This window comes from Rhodamnia argentea, chromosome 11 (assembly GCF_020921035.1).
Source record: "Rhodamnia argentea isolate NSW1041297 chromosome 11, ASM2092103v1, whole genome shotgun sequence".
Classification (NCBI taxonomy): domain Eukaryota; kingdom Viridiplantae; phylum Streptophyta; class Magnoliopsida; order Myrtales; family Myrtaceae; genus Rhodamnia; species Rhodamnia argentea.
In genome coordinates this window covers 23,734,452-23,750,211 of record NC_063160.1, presented here as the reverse complement: position 1 = coordinate 23,750,211, position 15,760 = coordinate 23,734,452, and the positions used below count along the sequence as shown (strand labels likewise).

Sequence of the window (15,760 nt, the reverse complement as noted above, 5' to 3'; positions counted from 1 at the left end):
TTTAACTTCTCGGCTCCAAAATGACTTCTTGGACCACACACGCCTCCGCCGACCACCGTTGCTGTGACCGCCGGCCGCCAACCACAACCACCGACCGCCGCCACCGCCGCCGACCGCCACCGTCGCGTCCGCCGACCACCGTTGTTATGACCGCCGATCGCCGCCGCCGGCCTCCGACCACCGCCGACCGTCGTCGCCGCCGACCATCGCCATCGTCGACCATCGCCGCCGAAAATCTTGTTAATAATGTTTCAAAAGTATAAATTTTCAATCGTTACCAAACGAATTTTTCCCGATCGAAGTCAATATGGAGTATAAGTAAAAAAACCAACTTTTACTTTTGAGGAGAAATAGAGAAATCAACTTCTGATCAAAAGTTGATTTCTCATGGAGAAGTGTTTTCATGCGCACCCTTAAGAATTAGAAATTTTACATCGTTATCAAACGCATTTTTTGACTCAAAAACTCATTCAGAAACGAAATAGAAAAAATTATTTTTAGCCAAAAATCTATTTCCGAAACAAGATGATTTTCATTCACCCCTAAGTGTGCCCCCTTCATCCAATCAGTCTTAAGCCTTTGCAAAACCCTTTACCTCAAGAAAAGATTTGCTCTGTATGAATTTAAGAGAGAGAAGCGGGAAGGGAGAAGATGTTAAACATAGTGGGTAACAAAACAAGGTTATTTTGGTCACTGCGTCTAAAAGGTCGTGGCTAGAACAATTTCGGTTGTGGCCACAGCATCGGCATCGGCATCTTTTCTTTTCTTTTTTTTATATATATACGGAGGAATGGGTGTTAAGGGGGGACTTAGAGTCTTAGACGGACACATAAATACAAATTATTGCCAAAGAAGAATCTTAGCAATTGGAGATTAAAAAAGAGACTTGTTAGGTTTAGGAAAACAATAGGAAAAAAAAAAAAAGAACGAAACCCCCTAATTAATCCATGTAAGAGAATGACAACAGCCTCTTTGAAATAATAATAATAATAATAATAAAAACATCAATGATATGGATCGGGCACTTTGGTTCGCCGGTTAGTATTAAGTTAGTTCACTAGTTACAATCAAGTCCAAGTCTTATCTCAGATTGATGCAAATTCAATAAAAGCATTTGTCGGTCGATTGGCAAAATTGGAACATGAGCCCGATATATAAATTAAGACGTGATTTCATTAAAAGGTCTTTGAACTAAGTTTGGATCGCTAGATCGACACAAATAGATCGTTTGTGCCGGGATTGAAATTGATAATCAAACAAAGGCCGAGCTAGAATTTATCGTTTCACCGACAGTATGCTTTGGTAATTGGCCAACGTATGTAAATGGGGAAAACAAAAGGTAACATCTACGAAGGGTGCAAAAACGTGAAACTTTGATCTTTGTCTCATTTTTGGTCATCAATATTTAGATGCGGAAATTCTGGGTGAAACGATGAAAAACACCATGTGTACAAACTTGTACCAAATTGTGTCATCTCATTGCTTTAGGGTTGAAGAGCCGTTATATACTAGAATTTTCGGAAGGATCAAGTTCTAAACTTTATTTTCAATTTTTTTTTTCGTTTAAGTTTCACGACAATTGTATTATCATGCCATGCCAAAACATAACAAATTAATTCTACAAACATGTCATGAGACGGAATCTAAGGAGCTTCCTATTCGGGAGATACAGGTTATATGCAAAGCTATGCGACGAAGTCTAGGATTTTGAGTACATTGTTAGCATCTTTAATGGGTAATGGTTGTCCGAACAATGTGAACTCATCGGCAACTATTCGGAAACTTTAGTAGCGAGAAACAGAAGGAAAGCGACCTAGCATGAAGTGAAACTCCACAAAAATTTCAGGCTCTTATGCTTCTCCTCCTCCAATCTATCATCGGGTGTCATGCCTAGCTGTACCATGAGCGCTGAACATATATGTTGAGCCAGCAGACTACACTTTGTAAGAATATAGTTTCCCTGAATGAATACATAGCCAAGGACAAGAGCTATAATCCTTCCTCCACCACAGACGATCTTGAGATTATTTTATACAAATCCATGAAGTGAAATCATGGTTTTTCTATAGGTGATTCTTCAATTGTGTTGTCATTTCATGGTAGCAAATTTCATCACTACATTAATAAATCTCAAAACGCGTTAATAAATTTGGGATTTGTATAACCATCTCAGACTGTCACTGGAAGTGGAAAGCCATGGAATGATTAACCAGGAAAATGTCTCGATTATGTTCGACCGCCCGCAATTTAGCTTGCTGAGTACCGGGTGCTATAGAACTATGCAGGACCTATCCTGATGGAGCTCGCCTACACGAAGCAATCCTCGAGTATGCCACATCACTTGAAGGCTTTTGTTTAAGTAAAGGAAATTTTCTGCTCCCCCTCTGCAAAAGTAGTCAACAGAATCGGCCTGTTAATTCAAAATAATAAAGAAGACAACGTCTGCTGGATGAAATGCAAGATCTATGGAAGAAATTCACGACTAGGAACTCCGAATGGAATGCCCATATAAGAATACTGATGTTATTACCGTATCTCTATGTTTAATCACCCATTCTTCTAGTCTCTATGTCTCACGGTTAAAGAAGCTCCCTCCCATAGAAACGATTGCAAAGGCCACCAACCACCAAGAATTCCAACCAGAATGTATTTCTGACCAGTTGATTCAATCTTTGCGAGGCAGAAGAACTTATAGTCCTGAACCTCGACCTTCTTGGCACATACTGACTACAAAGTAGGTGACCGGCAGATATATAAGTTAAAGTTAAGAAGTGACAATGATTCTTCACTTCATTGGTAGAGAATATGCTCTAGGTAACTTCATAAACAATCTTGACGTGAATGTAGTTAAGACAAATGCATGTGAATGCCCAAGAAGCTGTCAATCATGCTCATCACCGGGGGGAAAAAGGGAAAAAAATTGCAGGCTTCCTCTCTATGAAAACAAACATCAATCTACATATGAACTGTTTAACCTATAAAAAGATAAATCTTTTCTTTGATTCGCCAATGCTTGTTTTTCTATTTTGTCCCAGAACCACCTTTTGCCTCTACGAGCTGAGCTGATTAGAAAAAGGGAGAAAAAAGAAATAGCTACCGCACTGGACACACAAGGATACTTCACGACATTTCCTAATAAAAAAGAACTTGTAGAACACATCTAGTAGAGGGCCAAAATGACAGTTTTTGCTGAAACATCAATCCATGGATTTCACTTCCATAACAAGTGTAATGATATGCAGATTAGTATGCAGATCATGATCAACAAATTGAGGATCAATAATACATGTGTGGCTGCAGGATAGTCATGAAATTGATCAGATTCATGGAGAAATGATATGCAGATGAAGATCCCAGAATAATATCTACAAGCAAATGCAAGAGAGATTTCGATGAAGATTTCAAACAGATATCTATTGGCACATTCAAAACATCTTCATTTATCCACCTCCTCACTTATGGCGCAAAGTGGAAGAAAAGAAAAGCTTATGGCAGCAGTGAACATACCTTTAGTCTGTACAGGTCAGAATCTTGATGCATAGATTGACTACACAGCTAGAACATAAAAGATTTCATGTCAACCGGTTGCCAAACAACAGCAATAGATTATAATAAATCGACAACCATAAAAGTCTATTTCCTTTCAAATATCTAAAGAAAAACCAGACATAGCCATATGAAAGTTAAAGCATTTGATGTTTCTGCATCTCCAATTTAATTATTATTGGGAATGGAACTTCCAAGGATCATTAATCGAGCCAAATTTCCTTTTGAAGTTATACTTCATGAGAAAGAGCTCTAACTAACGCGGATTGATTACATATTAGATCAATTCAAACTGTCAACAGTTAATGAAACAGATCAACACATTTCTCTGAATACAGGAATTATGTCAAAAGAACAATTATATCACCCTCGTAATCTGGTTAACTAAGCACAGATGCACTCACATGATAACCGAGGAGAAGGATGGAAAACAAAAAAGCTTTGTTAATAAATAAAATTTGGAAATTTGAATTCTTGATGCTTAGAGGAGCCCGTGTGAAGGTGCCCGTCAACTCGACGTATTACAGCCAAAACAACTAACTTATAACTGTCCATTTCCACAGATCTCTATTTATTTTCTCCTTTTAATAGATATGGGAGCAGAAGACGGGAATCGACCAGAGACCTCATGGATCTTGGTAAGCCTCTAGCCTGGACCACCACCAGGCCATGACCTTGTCCATATTGTGTTCTTGAGTCCTAGACTAGCTCTCCAATCAAGTACTAGTATAGAGACCAATAAGGTACAAATGAGTAAACCACCTACCTTTTCTATAGGAAGATAAACTGACAAAGGACTGGGCTTTGTGCTGAGAAGGAATAGAAGACTTCTCATTGCAAGTTCAATAGGATGGTCCCAGTTCAACAAGACAGTAATAAGGAAAAAGATGGGGAGCCAGAGTTTCCTAGCAAGGGTCCAAAAGGCCTTGGGACTATCTTCCAGATTGGACTCATCGCACATTTTCGCCTGTTCATCGTTTTTCACAGTGTCTTCACCTACATGTTCCAGTAGATTTGAGATTCGATGGCGAAATGAGCAACTTATAGCACAATTCAATGACTCGTTGCTCCACTCACCATCCAGGGAAAATGCAAAGTGCGGCCAAGGATGAACTGATCCAATTATAACTGAAGTACTGATAAATGTTCCCACTTTACTTCCTGAAAGAGGTCAATTCTAACATGAGAAGCAGACAACCTGACATAGTTCATATGTTAGTTTCAGCGTGAACAGGAACAGCAGTGGCATTGGGCGTCAAATGCAAAGTCAACCAAAGGAATTAAACATCACTACCGCCCATATAACTTGGACTCAATCAAGATGATAACCAACAGCATATACTGAACAGATCCCAAATGTTGCAATTAGAACTGCTATACAAGGTTATTAGCAGATTCACCAACACCAGCCAGCACATAGAAGTGTAACTACCCCAGAGACAACCAAGAAAAACTCCACCCGAAGCAACGACACAGAACAAAAACCCTTTTCTGCGCCAAAGAACAATGCTCTTCACTTGCCTGCTCTGCCAAAGCTCCTCGCACACAGCGTACGAATACAGAATTTACAGCTGAACTGGGGAGCCTGATGATCGCGTATTGCGGGCTGAATCCCCTCAAACCACGCCTTCAAAATCCCTAACTTGGCACGACGAACTAGAAAACGAAGTTCAGAAACAGAATTCACTTCTAGACTGAGGATCTTTGCGCACTTCAATGGAAACGAAATGCGGGAATTTGCTTGCCTGGGGGGTTAGAGCGAGAAAGGGCCGTGGAAGAAGGACTCGAAGCAGCTAGAGATGCCCTAATCGGGCGAAGAAACCTCGCCGCCAACGCCATACTGTGGACACAGTCATCTCCGACGGCTATTGAGTGCGAGTAGGAGATTCGAGACAGTCGAAGCTCGTCGGGATCTACTTATCCCGACAGGCTCCGGCGATTTTATTTCGGCCGAAACGACGTGCTTTGGAACGTGGGCAGTTCGGTTATTTTTGTCTTTTTGCGCATTTTGCCAAATAGTAACGACCCGTCGTCCCGCACTTTACAGGTTTTGGATCATCCACGGCACCGTTTTAGCAATCCACAGCTTTTTAATCTTCTCAAACCCCTTCATCTTCGACCAAAAAAAAAACCTACATCTTGAGAGTCGTCTTGAGTCCGAAAAAATTTCCTCAATTGTGCATATTTTAATTGATCGCGATTAATATTAGCTAGCCATCGCGTGCAATCCTCATGCATAAACTCTTCTTTTTTGCATCTATTAAGTCATCATCATAACAAAATCGATGATCTAGAATTTGTTCAACCCGACATGCAAATCAACAAGCGAAACCTCTATCTTGCCCACTTAGTGGATCCCCATCATCGGATACTTTTTTCATTGGCAATACTTGTTTGATTTACAAGATCAACACACACGGTACCTATCGTATAATATGATATTATGGTTGAAATCGCCTTTCAATTAGCATATAGGAGTCCGAAGGGTCGGTCCAACCTTCGATGACCAATTGAGGGCAATCTCAAAAGTTTTTAAGCGCCCGTCAAATCGTCGCTTAAGCGAGGATTGAGTTTGTATCGAATTCATAAAATCAAAGCATACCCTCTAAAAATAAATCCCCAGCGAAGCCACGCACGTGGTCCATGATTTTGGCGAGATCAACGACAACATCTTGAGGCTGAAAAAAAATTAAAAAGAAAATGAAAAAAACATGGCAAAAGTCAACACGAGCTCGAGTAGCACAGGTCCAGCAACATTGTCGAGCGAGCGTGCGAGCAAGCGAACCGACCAGCTCCGATGTTGACGCATCATCGGCTCATGACTGACGGTCGATGATTAGGGAAGCCAACTGCTTTTTATTAGGTGCATTGCTTTGACTTGAAACCTCGCATTTAAAAAAATGTGCCCACTATAATAAAAATTTGCCTACCAAGACTTCATGATTACATCCTAACGACTTATACAGTTGGTTAGTCTCATTCCACTTTTGATTTTCAAATTAATTTTGCGGATACTTCAAATTTTTTACTCGATATTCAATTTAATTCTTAAACTTATTTATTTTGATTAGTGTAATTGATGTCATCTTAAGAAGTCTAGCAACGGGACACCCGACATCAAAAGAAACACAAATATATTCTATCATGAGCAAAGGCGATTTAAGAACCAGGGTAATCGGATCGAGGCCAATATCATCAATTACTATAATATGTTCTACAGAGCCACTTGCGCATCCTAAAAGAGAAAGTATCTTATGGAATGAGCATGATACAAATGGTCCATGAGTGTCGATCTAATGTGCATGTCCTCCGAAACTTTTACTTTATTCAATGTGGTCCGTCTGTTCAATATGATCCGTAAACTTTGATACAATATTTGATATAATCCCTGAATTTTGAAACATTTACATAAAAATTTGTGGATTATGTTTAACATGTACCAATAATTTGAGGATCCCGTTGATGCTTTTAGAACTCCCCCTTCGCCCTCCTCTCTCTCTCTCTCTCTCTCTCTCTCTCTCTCTCTCCCAAGGGTTGTTTTGTAGCGCACACAACCCCCCCTTTTTTTGAGCTGTCCCCCTCTCCTCTTTCCCTCCCTCTTTCATAGCATGTTTTCTCCTTAATTTTTTTTTTTGTCTCTCTTTTCTCCCCGACCTATTTTGAGAACTTGTGTCTATAAATAAATTTATGCAGTTGATGGACATGAAGACCGGTTCAGTCATTCACCTAATCAACAACTAACGAGGAGGATGTTTGTGACGTGGTTCCATAACCTCTCCCAGATTAGGGTGCTCTCATTTCTCGATTTAGATTTGGTTCAAGTTTGGAGAGTTTTGCTCTCTCGAGCTAGATCGAAATATAGATTTGAGAGCTCCTTACGTATACTTGACATGTATTCTTCTAACATGTTTATGTTGATGTTTCTGCAAGGCGATGGTGATGAGAGTGTCGATCCTCGACGCGCACCGCAAGCCATTGCTAATGGAGTAGGAGAGCTCAGCATGTGCTCATGACCAAATCTGATGATCGGCCATCGAACGTCTATTATGACAGATTTGTTCTCGAGAGATGAAAGTATGCTGTGAGCTACGATCTGTGCTTTGTTATGTGCTTTTAAGTTTTTGCTTCGTTTCACAAGTAATTTAGGATTTGCTAGACTCGAAAGTCATCTACGTGCTTCTCAAATATTATGATATATAAATAGCATTTTTCTTCCAACAAAAGAAAAAAGGATCACGTTCAACAAATTAAAAATTCAGGATCGACATTATATATTTGATCAAAGTTCAGGAATCATATTTGACAAGTTAAAAATCAAAGAGCAATATCGTATGTCGAAACAAAATTCCCGGATTATATGTGCTGTTATCCATTCTGAAAATTATGAATTCTGTTATTTAATTACTTATTTGTTTATTGCGAGTCTGGAAACGCAACGAGCTCGTGAGCAAGTCTGGCAAAATGCAAAACGATAAAGGTGGGAGAGGTGGTGGGATCTGATCTCCTACACCGCACGCAACCCATTAAAACTCGCAGCTTTACGACTCCATCGCCATCACCGCCGTAACTAAAAAAGAAAGCATCTCTCTCTCTCTCTCTCTCTGGTCTCACTTCCTTCCTTCTAGAGTCTCTTCTCAGTCCACTCCTGAAGAAGGCCTTTTTTCCCATGCGGCGGTTGCTTCACATGCTCTTCGCTTCCCGAATCGGCGCGTCATCAAGAGGAGTTCGCGGTTCTCTTCGCGATTCCTTCGAATTCCATCGGCTTCCCATGCCTCTGGACATGGAGTCTTAGTCGATTCTCGCGTTTTGCGGGATCTGGTTGTTTCTCTCGCGGCGTGATTTGAGCGCCGAGGCGGGGTTTTGAAGTTTCAGCTTGGAGAGAGAGAGAGAGAGAGAGAGGGAGGGAGGGAGGGAGGAAGAAGCAGAGACGGCTTACCGGAGCGATGTCGATGAAGAGAGAGCGAAGTCGAAGAGCCTCGCGCTGCTTCGCGTAATGTGTACGAGTACGTGTCTCTGATTGTGGAATAGCCTTTGCCGATAACAAGCGGATGCGGTGAGCTCGAGCAGTCGAGATGATGGAGAAAGGATCGGAGTAAGGAGGCGGTCTAAATGAAGCGCAAGGCGAATCAACAGAAATCTCAGCACAAATGGAGGAGGAAGCTGTTTGCGGCGGTTTTGTTGGGGTTTGGCTTCGCGAGCTTGATGTTGATGCAGACTCAGTACAGTCGCGTTGTGAAGTTGGCTTCGCTGCATTATCGCTCTGCTCCCAAGCCCAAGATCGCCTTCCTATTTATAGCGCGAAATCGACTTCCGTTGGACATAGTTTGGCACGCGTTTCTCCAGGTACGTCCGTCAATGTTGTTGTTCGCGTTGAATTTGATAGCCTCGCATTCTGTTCCAATGTCTCCTTTTGTCAGTCTGTGGCGATCATGGGTAAATTCTGAACTTTTTCGTTAGGATATGATAGGAGGCATTTAGTCAGCCAATACACACATACGTATCTGGGTATTTGTATCCCAGTAAGAAAGTTCATGGCGTCTATATCCTCAATAGTGGCTCACATTGTGGATTGGGATATCATGTGTGGAGACACGACTAGCACGTTTCAGTATCTAGAGTTCCACTTCAGTTTTGGTACTGTTCGATGTCTTTTTGTTTTCATCTCACGTCCCCCAGAGAGAGAGAGAGAGAGAGAGAGAGAGAGAGAGAGATTCCTCGAGGAGTAAAAGTCAACTAGTTTGTGAATCTTTTGGTAAGTAGTGAAGCATTGATGAAAGAAACCAACCTTCTCTCGAGTGAGTATTCTATTTGTTCTGACAAATATTGCACAGTATGCCCTTCCTGTTGGAATCTGATGTCAATTATTTTCACTAGGATTCGAAATCAGGTACTAGTTATGTGGCCTTAGTTCATCTCTGCAGGCAGGTTGGCTTTGAACGACTTAAGTTTGCATGGCTCTGCAGACATGGCATATCTTAGATGTCACTTATAACTTATACCTGCTCATTTAATTAATTTTTAAGGTGCTTTTTGAAATGTAGTACATATTTTTTGGGATGTTTTGCAGGGTGAGGAGGACAGATTTTCAATTTTTGTCCATTCAAGGCCTGGGTTTGTGTTGAACAAGGCAACTACAAGATCGGTCTATTTTTTAAATCGGCAAGTTAATGACAGTGTACAGGTACTATTACTCACCTTACCGGGTCATTCTCTTTTTATGTTTTGCTCTCTTTTTGTTTTCAGTGCAAATATAGGTGAGTGTTCCTGTTTTATGCTGGACCTTCTAACTGCGCATACACTATCTGTGGCTTCCACACTAGTACTGTAATATCTGGTCCAAAAATAAATAAAAAAGCCTATATTTGTTACTTATTATAATTTTGTGGGAGCAAGCAGTTGTATGCACATACAAGGACATTTACCTCCATTACTTCCTTCACCAATGCTTAATGTGCCTATTGAGTGGATAGATAACCAGTTTGAAAAGGAATCTAGCTCCCTGTGAAAGCTGCGAGTCAAACTAGTTGGCAACTACATGGTGGTTTGCTAGTACAATCATTGTCTCTTATATATTAGTTACTTAATAAGGTGCATTTCGGATTCAAAAGTACCGATGGGTCGTGCAAACTGAAACCTGCATGCATGTTGGCTTGTTTAAATGCTTTGATTTAGTCAAAGGTTTAGATTTCTTTCATTTGCGCAAGTGTTCTCAGTTCAGATGATTTCACCAGGTGGATTGGGGAGAAGCAACCATGATAGAAGCAGAGCGTATTCTTCTTAAACATGCACTGGAAGAGCCTTTTAATGAACGCTTTGTCTTTCTATCAGACAGGTAAGGAATCATCCTAACAATGGTTGCTTCAGCAACAGTCAGTTCATGTCTGAATTTTGTTGGAGTATCTTCATTTCACATTTCTTACTGGAAATCCTCTGGTTATTTTCATTATCACTTTTGAAAATGCTTGTTCTCAAAGCAAGAGGCCCTTATTCAAACACAACTCTAACAGTGGTTTTATCTTCTTTCATTTTCTCAGCTGCTTACCTCTATATAACTTCAGCTACACATACGACTATATAATGTCAACAGCAACTAGTTTTGTGGACAGGTGAGTGGAGCTGCCAGAATCTGTTTGTGAGCTTATGTTGAATGGTGTTTTGGTTTTCTACTGATAGAAATCCTCTTCAAACTAGCCTCAATTTAAAATTCAGTTTATTCAGTGTGAAGTTGGAGGTGATCACTCTTTTCAAAGGGGATAAACTTACGATATTGGTTCAGACATTATTTGATTTACTTTGATCATTCTGTTGGCATATGACATGTGATCTTCTCTGCATATTCTGTTGTCATGAGGACAATCTGGTTATTACTTGAAGTTGTAGCTTAAATTCGTCCATTATTTTCTCACACTGCGTTTTATTGGTTTTTTTGGCCGGCGTGATCCATGTTAGATATGGGTCATTGTGCTAAAGAAAAGGTCATGTTATTTTAAAGGTACGATTAACACATATGGAACTCTTACGCAAAACTAAGCACAAAGTAACCATGGGAGGTGAAATTGGTAGAAAGTGCAAAGACGCTTGCTTTTAGAGTTTCAGATATGGGTTCTTCTTTATGTAGTTTTTGTTGCCTCATCTTAGTTGATTGGAAGATGTATTTGCACTGCTGAGTACAAGATAAGGTAACTTCTGGTGGTTTATGGAGAAGGAGGAACCAGATTGATTGCACAGGCTTAGATGGAGCCGTGTGCTACTACTGAACATATTGGGAAGGCCTAGTAGTCTCTATAAATTGTTCAAATCATGTCTTTTCCTGAATGCGTTTTATTACTCTGTTATAATGACTATTGGCTGCATAGACGGATCTATTATTGCTAAAGTATTTGGCCGAACCAGCTTTGCAGATACAAAACAGGGACGTTATAATCCAAAAATGGGTCCAATTATACCTGTTCATAACTGGAGGAAAGGATCTCAGGTAACAGATTAGTATCTTAATTCTTTTCTACTACAATCGAAATACGATATCTGCTAGTCTTTTATCTGTTGATTTTTCTGACAAAGGATGGACTAACATGTTGCTTTTCTCTCTCGGTTTTGCTCTTGTTTTCAGTGGGTTGTTCTATCCAGAAAACATGCGGAAGTGGTGGTGAAGGATAATACAGTCTTTCCAATCTTTCAGTTGCACTGCAAGGTTAATTAAGATGGCCTTATCTCGTATTTTTAGTAGAAAGTTCAGAAACTTATGTTCTGACATACAATATTCCTCTGTTTAAGCATGACCCAAATGTTTGACAATGGATTATGATCATTGTGCAGCGGAGGTCACTACCTGAGTTTTGGAGGGATCATCCCCTTGTAAGTTCCCTACTTGATTTCCCTCATTATCTCCAACTTTGAGGACCAAAATGTCCATTTCTTTACAGAGTGGGTGGACCTTATCTGGATGGTCTAATTAGAACCATGAAATTCTCTTTGCTCTTTCACCTATGAAGCAGTTGTTAATGATCTTGTATGCAGCCAGTTGATGCATCAAAGGAGCACAATTGTATACCCGATGAACATTACGTGCAGACCCTACTTGCTGTAAGATTTCAACTTTGAGTTCACTTTTATACGTCAACTGAGAGGAATACGAGCGAAGTCAGAATGGGTCACTAGTCTGATAGAAACATTTCTTTGATTTGGAGAGAGCATAATGCACTAGGAGTTTTCTTTGGATTGTGGGTCGTTCTGTTAAATTTTTTTCTCTGAGTTTCTATTTTTCTTGGTACTTTTCTTAGATAAATTTGCGCTTCTGGTGGTTATTTTGGATGGCTGCCGCTGCAGCCCAGGCACGCTGCTGTCTGCTTACTGCCAAAATTTGGTGCACTACTTATGTTTTTATTGGTGGTTCAAGGATCAGTTTGGGATATAGCTGAGACCCTTTTTGGAAATTAGATGTGCGCTATCAAGTAGCTAATAAATTGGCCAGTTTACATACAAGATCTAGTAACAAAATGCTTATAATTTAACTGTGACTTTGTGCTATGGGTGGAGCTTAAGTTAAAGCTCAAACACACCCCTCCATGTACGTGGATTTTCTGAAATAAACATGCGTGCTGTACTCATACGTAGTTTATGGGAGAGGCTAAAACTAACCACTGGTTTCTTATGGCATTTTTTTATCCTGGATTTTTGGATGAAATGTGCATTTGGTTGGAATACCATTCCAACTAGTAGGGATGTGCATTCCTTCACCCCTTTATGTCTTACGACACAAAAGGCAAATGTTGAAGTTCCCATTAGTTTAAGGGGAAGTTTTTGCTTTGTTTAAATGAGTGTTTCTAAATTATAAATTCTTTGTTTCGTGAAGTTTCAAGTTAAAAAAATTATCTAATCATCTCATGACAAGTTAGCATAATTAATTGGATGTAAACCTTTTTCAAAGTTTGGGAAAACTCCCTCAAAGCGAGCCAAGGAAACTCTTTCACCCGAAAAGGAAGAACGGACAGAGTTGGCAAGTCCTTTTGGTGAAAGTTTTGGTAAACAGTAAATTATTCAGAAGCTGTTTCAGCCTAAGTTTGCCTTGTCAAATCTCAAAGTCCAAAGCAACTGGTCACCTGTTGTCACTCAAAGGACTTTAGAAGTTCAAACTATTTTCAAAGTTTTTCCCAAACTTTCTATGTCCCTCCTCCTAAAGGTGAAGGACGAATGGAGATATATTTGCTGTGAAGCACGAAGGTTGAACTCATAAACATGTGTGTAGAACATATGGAATAGGACGTATGAGCCATTTTTTGTTCATTTGACTGTTAATAGCAAATAACTCTACTCTGGTTGTAATGACTATGCCTTAAAGAGATATTTACATTTTTTATGATGCCGATAGGATTGTTTCTAAATTTTTGAAAAAAAAAAAAGCGGAAGTTCACAAGGAATTCTGTTCATGTGAAGTGTTACTTCGACCTTCTGAAGTCTGTTTCCCGAAATTTAGCAGGAAGGCCTTGAAGAAGAAATAACACGAAGATCTCTGACACATTCTTCATGGGATCTTTCATCCTCTAAAGACCGTCAGCGTCGTGGATGGCATCCTGTTACTTACAAGTTTTCTGATGCTACTCCAATGCTAATAAAATCCATAAAGGTATGATCATTCCATTTCTTATGTGGATGTAATTTCTCTGGTTGGTATCAGAGATTGCAATGTCATTCTGCAGATGGTATTGCAGAGACAATGGAGCATTTATTAGAAACTCTCTCCCCCTTTTCAGGGCTTTGTCTGCTAAGCAGAGAACTAAATGGCTAGTCTAAGCATTACATTCTTCGGAAAGTTAACTCAGAAATTTGATGCAGACCTACAATATTTTCACGTAGAGAACATCTAAATATGCGTAATGGTGGTGGTTTGTTTTGGTTAATGAGCTTTAATTATTAATGTCCGGGTTATAAAAATGGATGCTACTGCCATGGTATTGTGCAAGTCCTTTGTATGAAGGAAGTTAAAAAAGATCATACCACTTGGCTTTGGGATTGGTCCTAAACTTGCAGCTTTCACCGACAGTTCCTGTTGCTTCGATGGATGATCACACTATGCCAAATCCACCTTTCCATGTTTCTTTTGCGTTGCCACCTTTACTTTCCTCTGCAGCATAACCTCTGAATTCCCTTTAGTTTAAGTTACGCGTGATTATGTTTCTGGAGTTCAGGATAAATTTCATTTGCACATTAGTGATTAAAGTGTGATGTCATCACACGATACGGTGTGATGGTGTTGTAGTGAGGGATTGATTCTGACAACGGTTAGATGTAGGTCTCAGCTAGTCACCAACATGCAGATACTGATAGCCCACACGCTCTTAAGGTTTTCTCTATCTGCGAATTTGTCCAGGTTTTAGTTTTCTCGTAGTTAGGGGAAACAGTGAATAATGGAGGTGATGATTTGGTGCTCTGCAGGCACTAGTTCATGGTGAAACAACACAAAATAGATCTTGTATATGATCGATAATTCATTTCAATTACGGGCTCTTGCATATAGTGTATAATAAGTACTTGGTTTTACAAATAATTTTGTTCATTTTACTGCAGGACATTGATAACATCCACTATGAGACAGAAAACCGAAGAGAATGGTGCAGCAGCAAAGGGAAGCCTTCACGATGCTTCCTGTTTGCAAGAAAATTCACCCGGCCTGCCGCACTCCGGCTTCTAAATGACGTAAGTGTCTTGCAACTAAAAGTGGATAGCATTTCATGGAGAAACCATATCTCCTTTGTGGGGTAATAGTTCTTTTACTAATTTTTTTTCATCCTGTCTTTTTGACAGTCTGCACTGGGAGCTTCCAGAGATAATTTGTAAATCCTGACCTCAAATGAAGTATACACAATAGTAATCTTTATGTATTAGAATAGCTTCGATTAGATCCAACTCGCGCAAAGAATATCGTGTGATATGTGTGTAGAATAAAAGGTAAAAGGTTGTAGCCTAAGGAGAAGGAAATATAGGGAAATACGTTATACAGGGTATGGGCTGTTGTAATTGATTTGGCACTTGAAGCAATAAAAGGAGAGGATGGTTTTCCCCTTCGTTGTGGTATTCAGCTTCACTCTACTGGGGCAATACGCGATACTTAAATTGGAAAAAGGAATGATATTGTTGTCATGTGATTTACTTAAGAAACTACCGGGTCTTTTAAGTAATTTTTCAGGGGTTGAATCGGGCTCGTTTGATAAGACTGAAACATTAGTTTTCTCTTAAAGAATGAAAATTGAAAGGTTTGGAAATCAGAAGCCAGGGCCCAGGAGAGCCTGCTCGCTACTAGATCGCATCCTTCGTGAATTACTCGGACAGTTGAGTCAGATCAGATGCACCGTACCTGAGATCCATTAATTTGGGCTCCATTTATTTCGCTAGAATCATTGCAAGACGAATGAATATAAAAATATTTTTATTGTTCGTGATTTTATAAGACAAATTATTGATGTTAATGGAGATATTTTTTTTTATCGATTAATTATTTCAAGCGATACAAATTACCGTTTTTCGGACTTTTACCCACTTTGTCTTAATTATCGCCAGGTATCGTTAACAAATATCCTCGAGACACTAGTTAAGCATATTTTGTAAAGAGATTCCGATAGCTTATTGTACCGAGTATTCTTTACCGGGACAATGGATGGGATTGGAAACCACTCCAAAAGAATTCGAAATTCAGTGCAAGGGCCAAGGTAATTGCCCC

At 39.8% G+C, this 15,760-nt stretch overlaps 2 protein-coding genes across 5 annotated transcripts; one reads left to right on the top strand and one right to left on the bottom strand.

The window, feature by feature from the left end:
- Nucleotides 1–1,940: 1,940 nt before the first annotated feature.
- Nucleotides 1,941–5,561, bottom strand: LOC115751099. Of its 2 annotated transcripts, XM_030688816.2 has the most exons (7): nucleotides 5,292–5,558; nucleotides 5,068–5,202; nucleotides 4,624–4,707; nucleotides 4,313–4,542; nucleotides 3,508–3,555; nucleotides 2,531–2,727; nucleotides 1,941–2,384 (listed from the first exon to the last, which is right to left on the bottom strand). In XM_030688816.2, the coding sequence occupies exons 1-6, from the start codon at nucleotides 5,383–5,385 to the stop codon at nucleotides 2,560–2,562; spliced, it is 759 nt and encodes a 252-aa protein (XP_030544676.1). In that variant the 5' UTR covers nucleotides 5,386–5,558; the 3' UTR covers nucleotides 1,941–2,384; nucleotides 2,531–2,559. The 2 variants fall into 2 exon arrangements, with proteins under 2 accessions (XP_030544676.1, XP_048128942.1); XM_048272985.1 differs by lacking the exons at nucleotides 1,941–2,384; nucleotides 2,531–2,727; nucleotides 3,508–3,555 and adding an exon at nucleotides 3,567–4,245 and having other exon boundaries at nucleotides 5,292–5,561.
- A 2,441-nt stretch (nucleotides 5,562–8,002) lies between these two features.
- Nucleotides 8,003–15,422, top strand: LOC115751098 (glycosyltransferase BC10). Of its 3 annotated transcripts, none has more exons than XM_030688814.2 (11): nucleotides 8,003–8,889; nucleotides 9,614–9,727; nucleotides 10,278–10,378; nucleotides 10,581–10,652; nucleotides 11,440–11,521; nucleotides 11,657–11,737; nucleotides 11,863–11,901; nucleotides 12,064–12,129; nucleotides 13,523–13,669; nucleotides 14,611–14,743; nucleotides 15,298–15,374. In XM_030688814.2, the coding sequence occupies exons 1-11, from the start codon at nucleotides 8,656–8,658 to the stop codon at nucleotides 15,357–15,359; spliced, it is 1,131 nt and encodes a 376-aa protein (XP_030544674.2). In that variant the 5' UTR covers nucleotides 8,003–8,655; the 3' UTR covers nucleotides 15,360–15,374. The 3 variants fall into 3 exon arrangements, with proteins under 3 accessions (XP_030544674.2, XP_048128941.1, XP_030544675.1); XM_048272984.1 differs by having other exon boundaries at nucleotides 8,006–8,889; nucleotides 13,520–13,669; nucleotides 15,298–15,422; XM_030688815.2 differs by lacking the exon at nucleotides 15,298–15,374 and adding an exon at nucleotides 14,848–15,107 and having other exon boundaries at nucleotides 8,009–8,889; nucleotides 13,520–13,669; nucleotides 14,611–14,739.
- The last annotated feature ends 338 nt before the right edge of the window (nucleotides 15,423–15,760 follow it).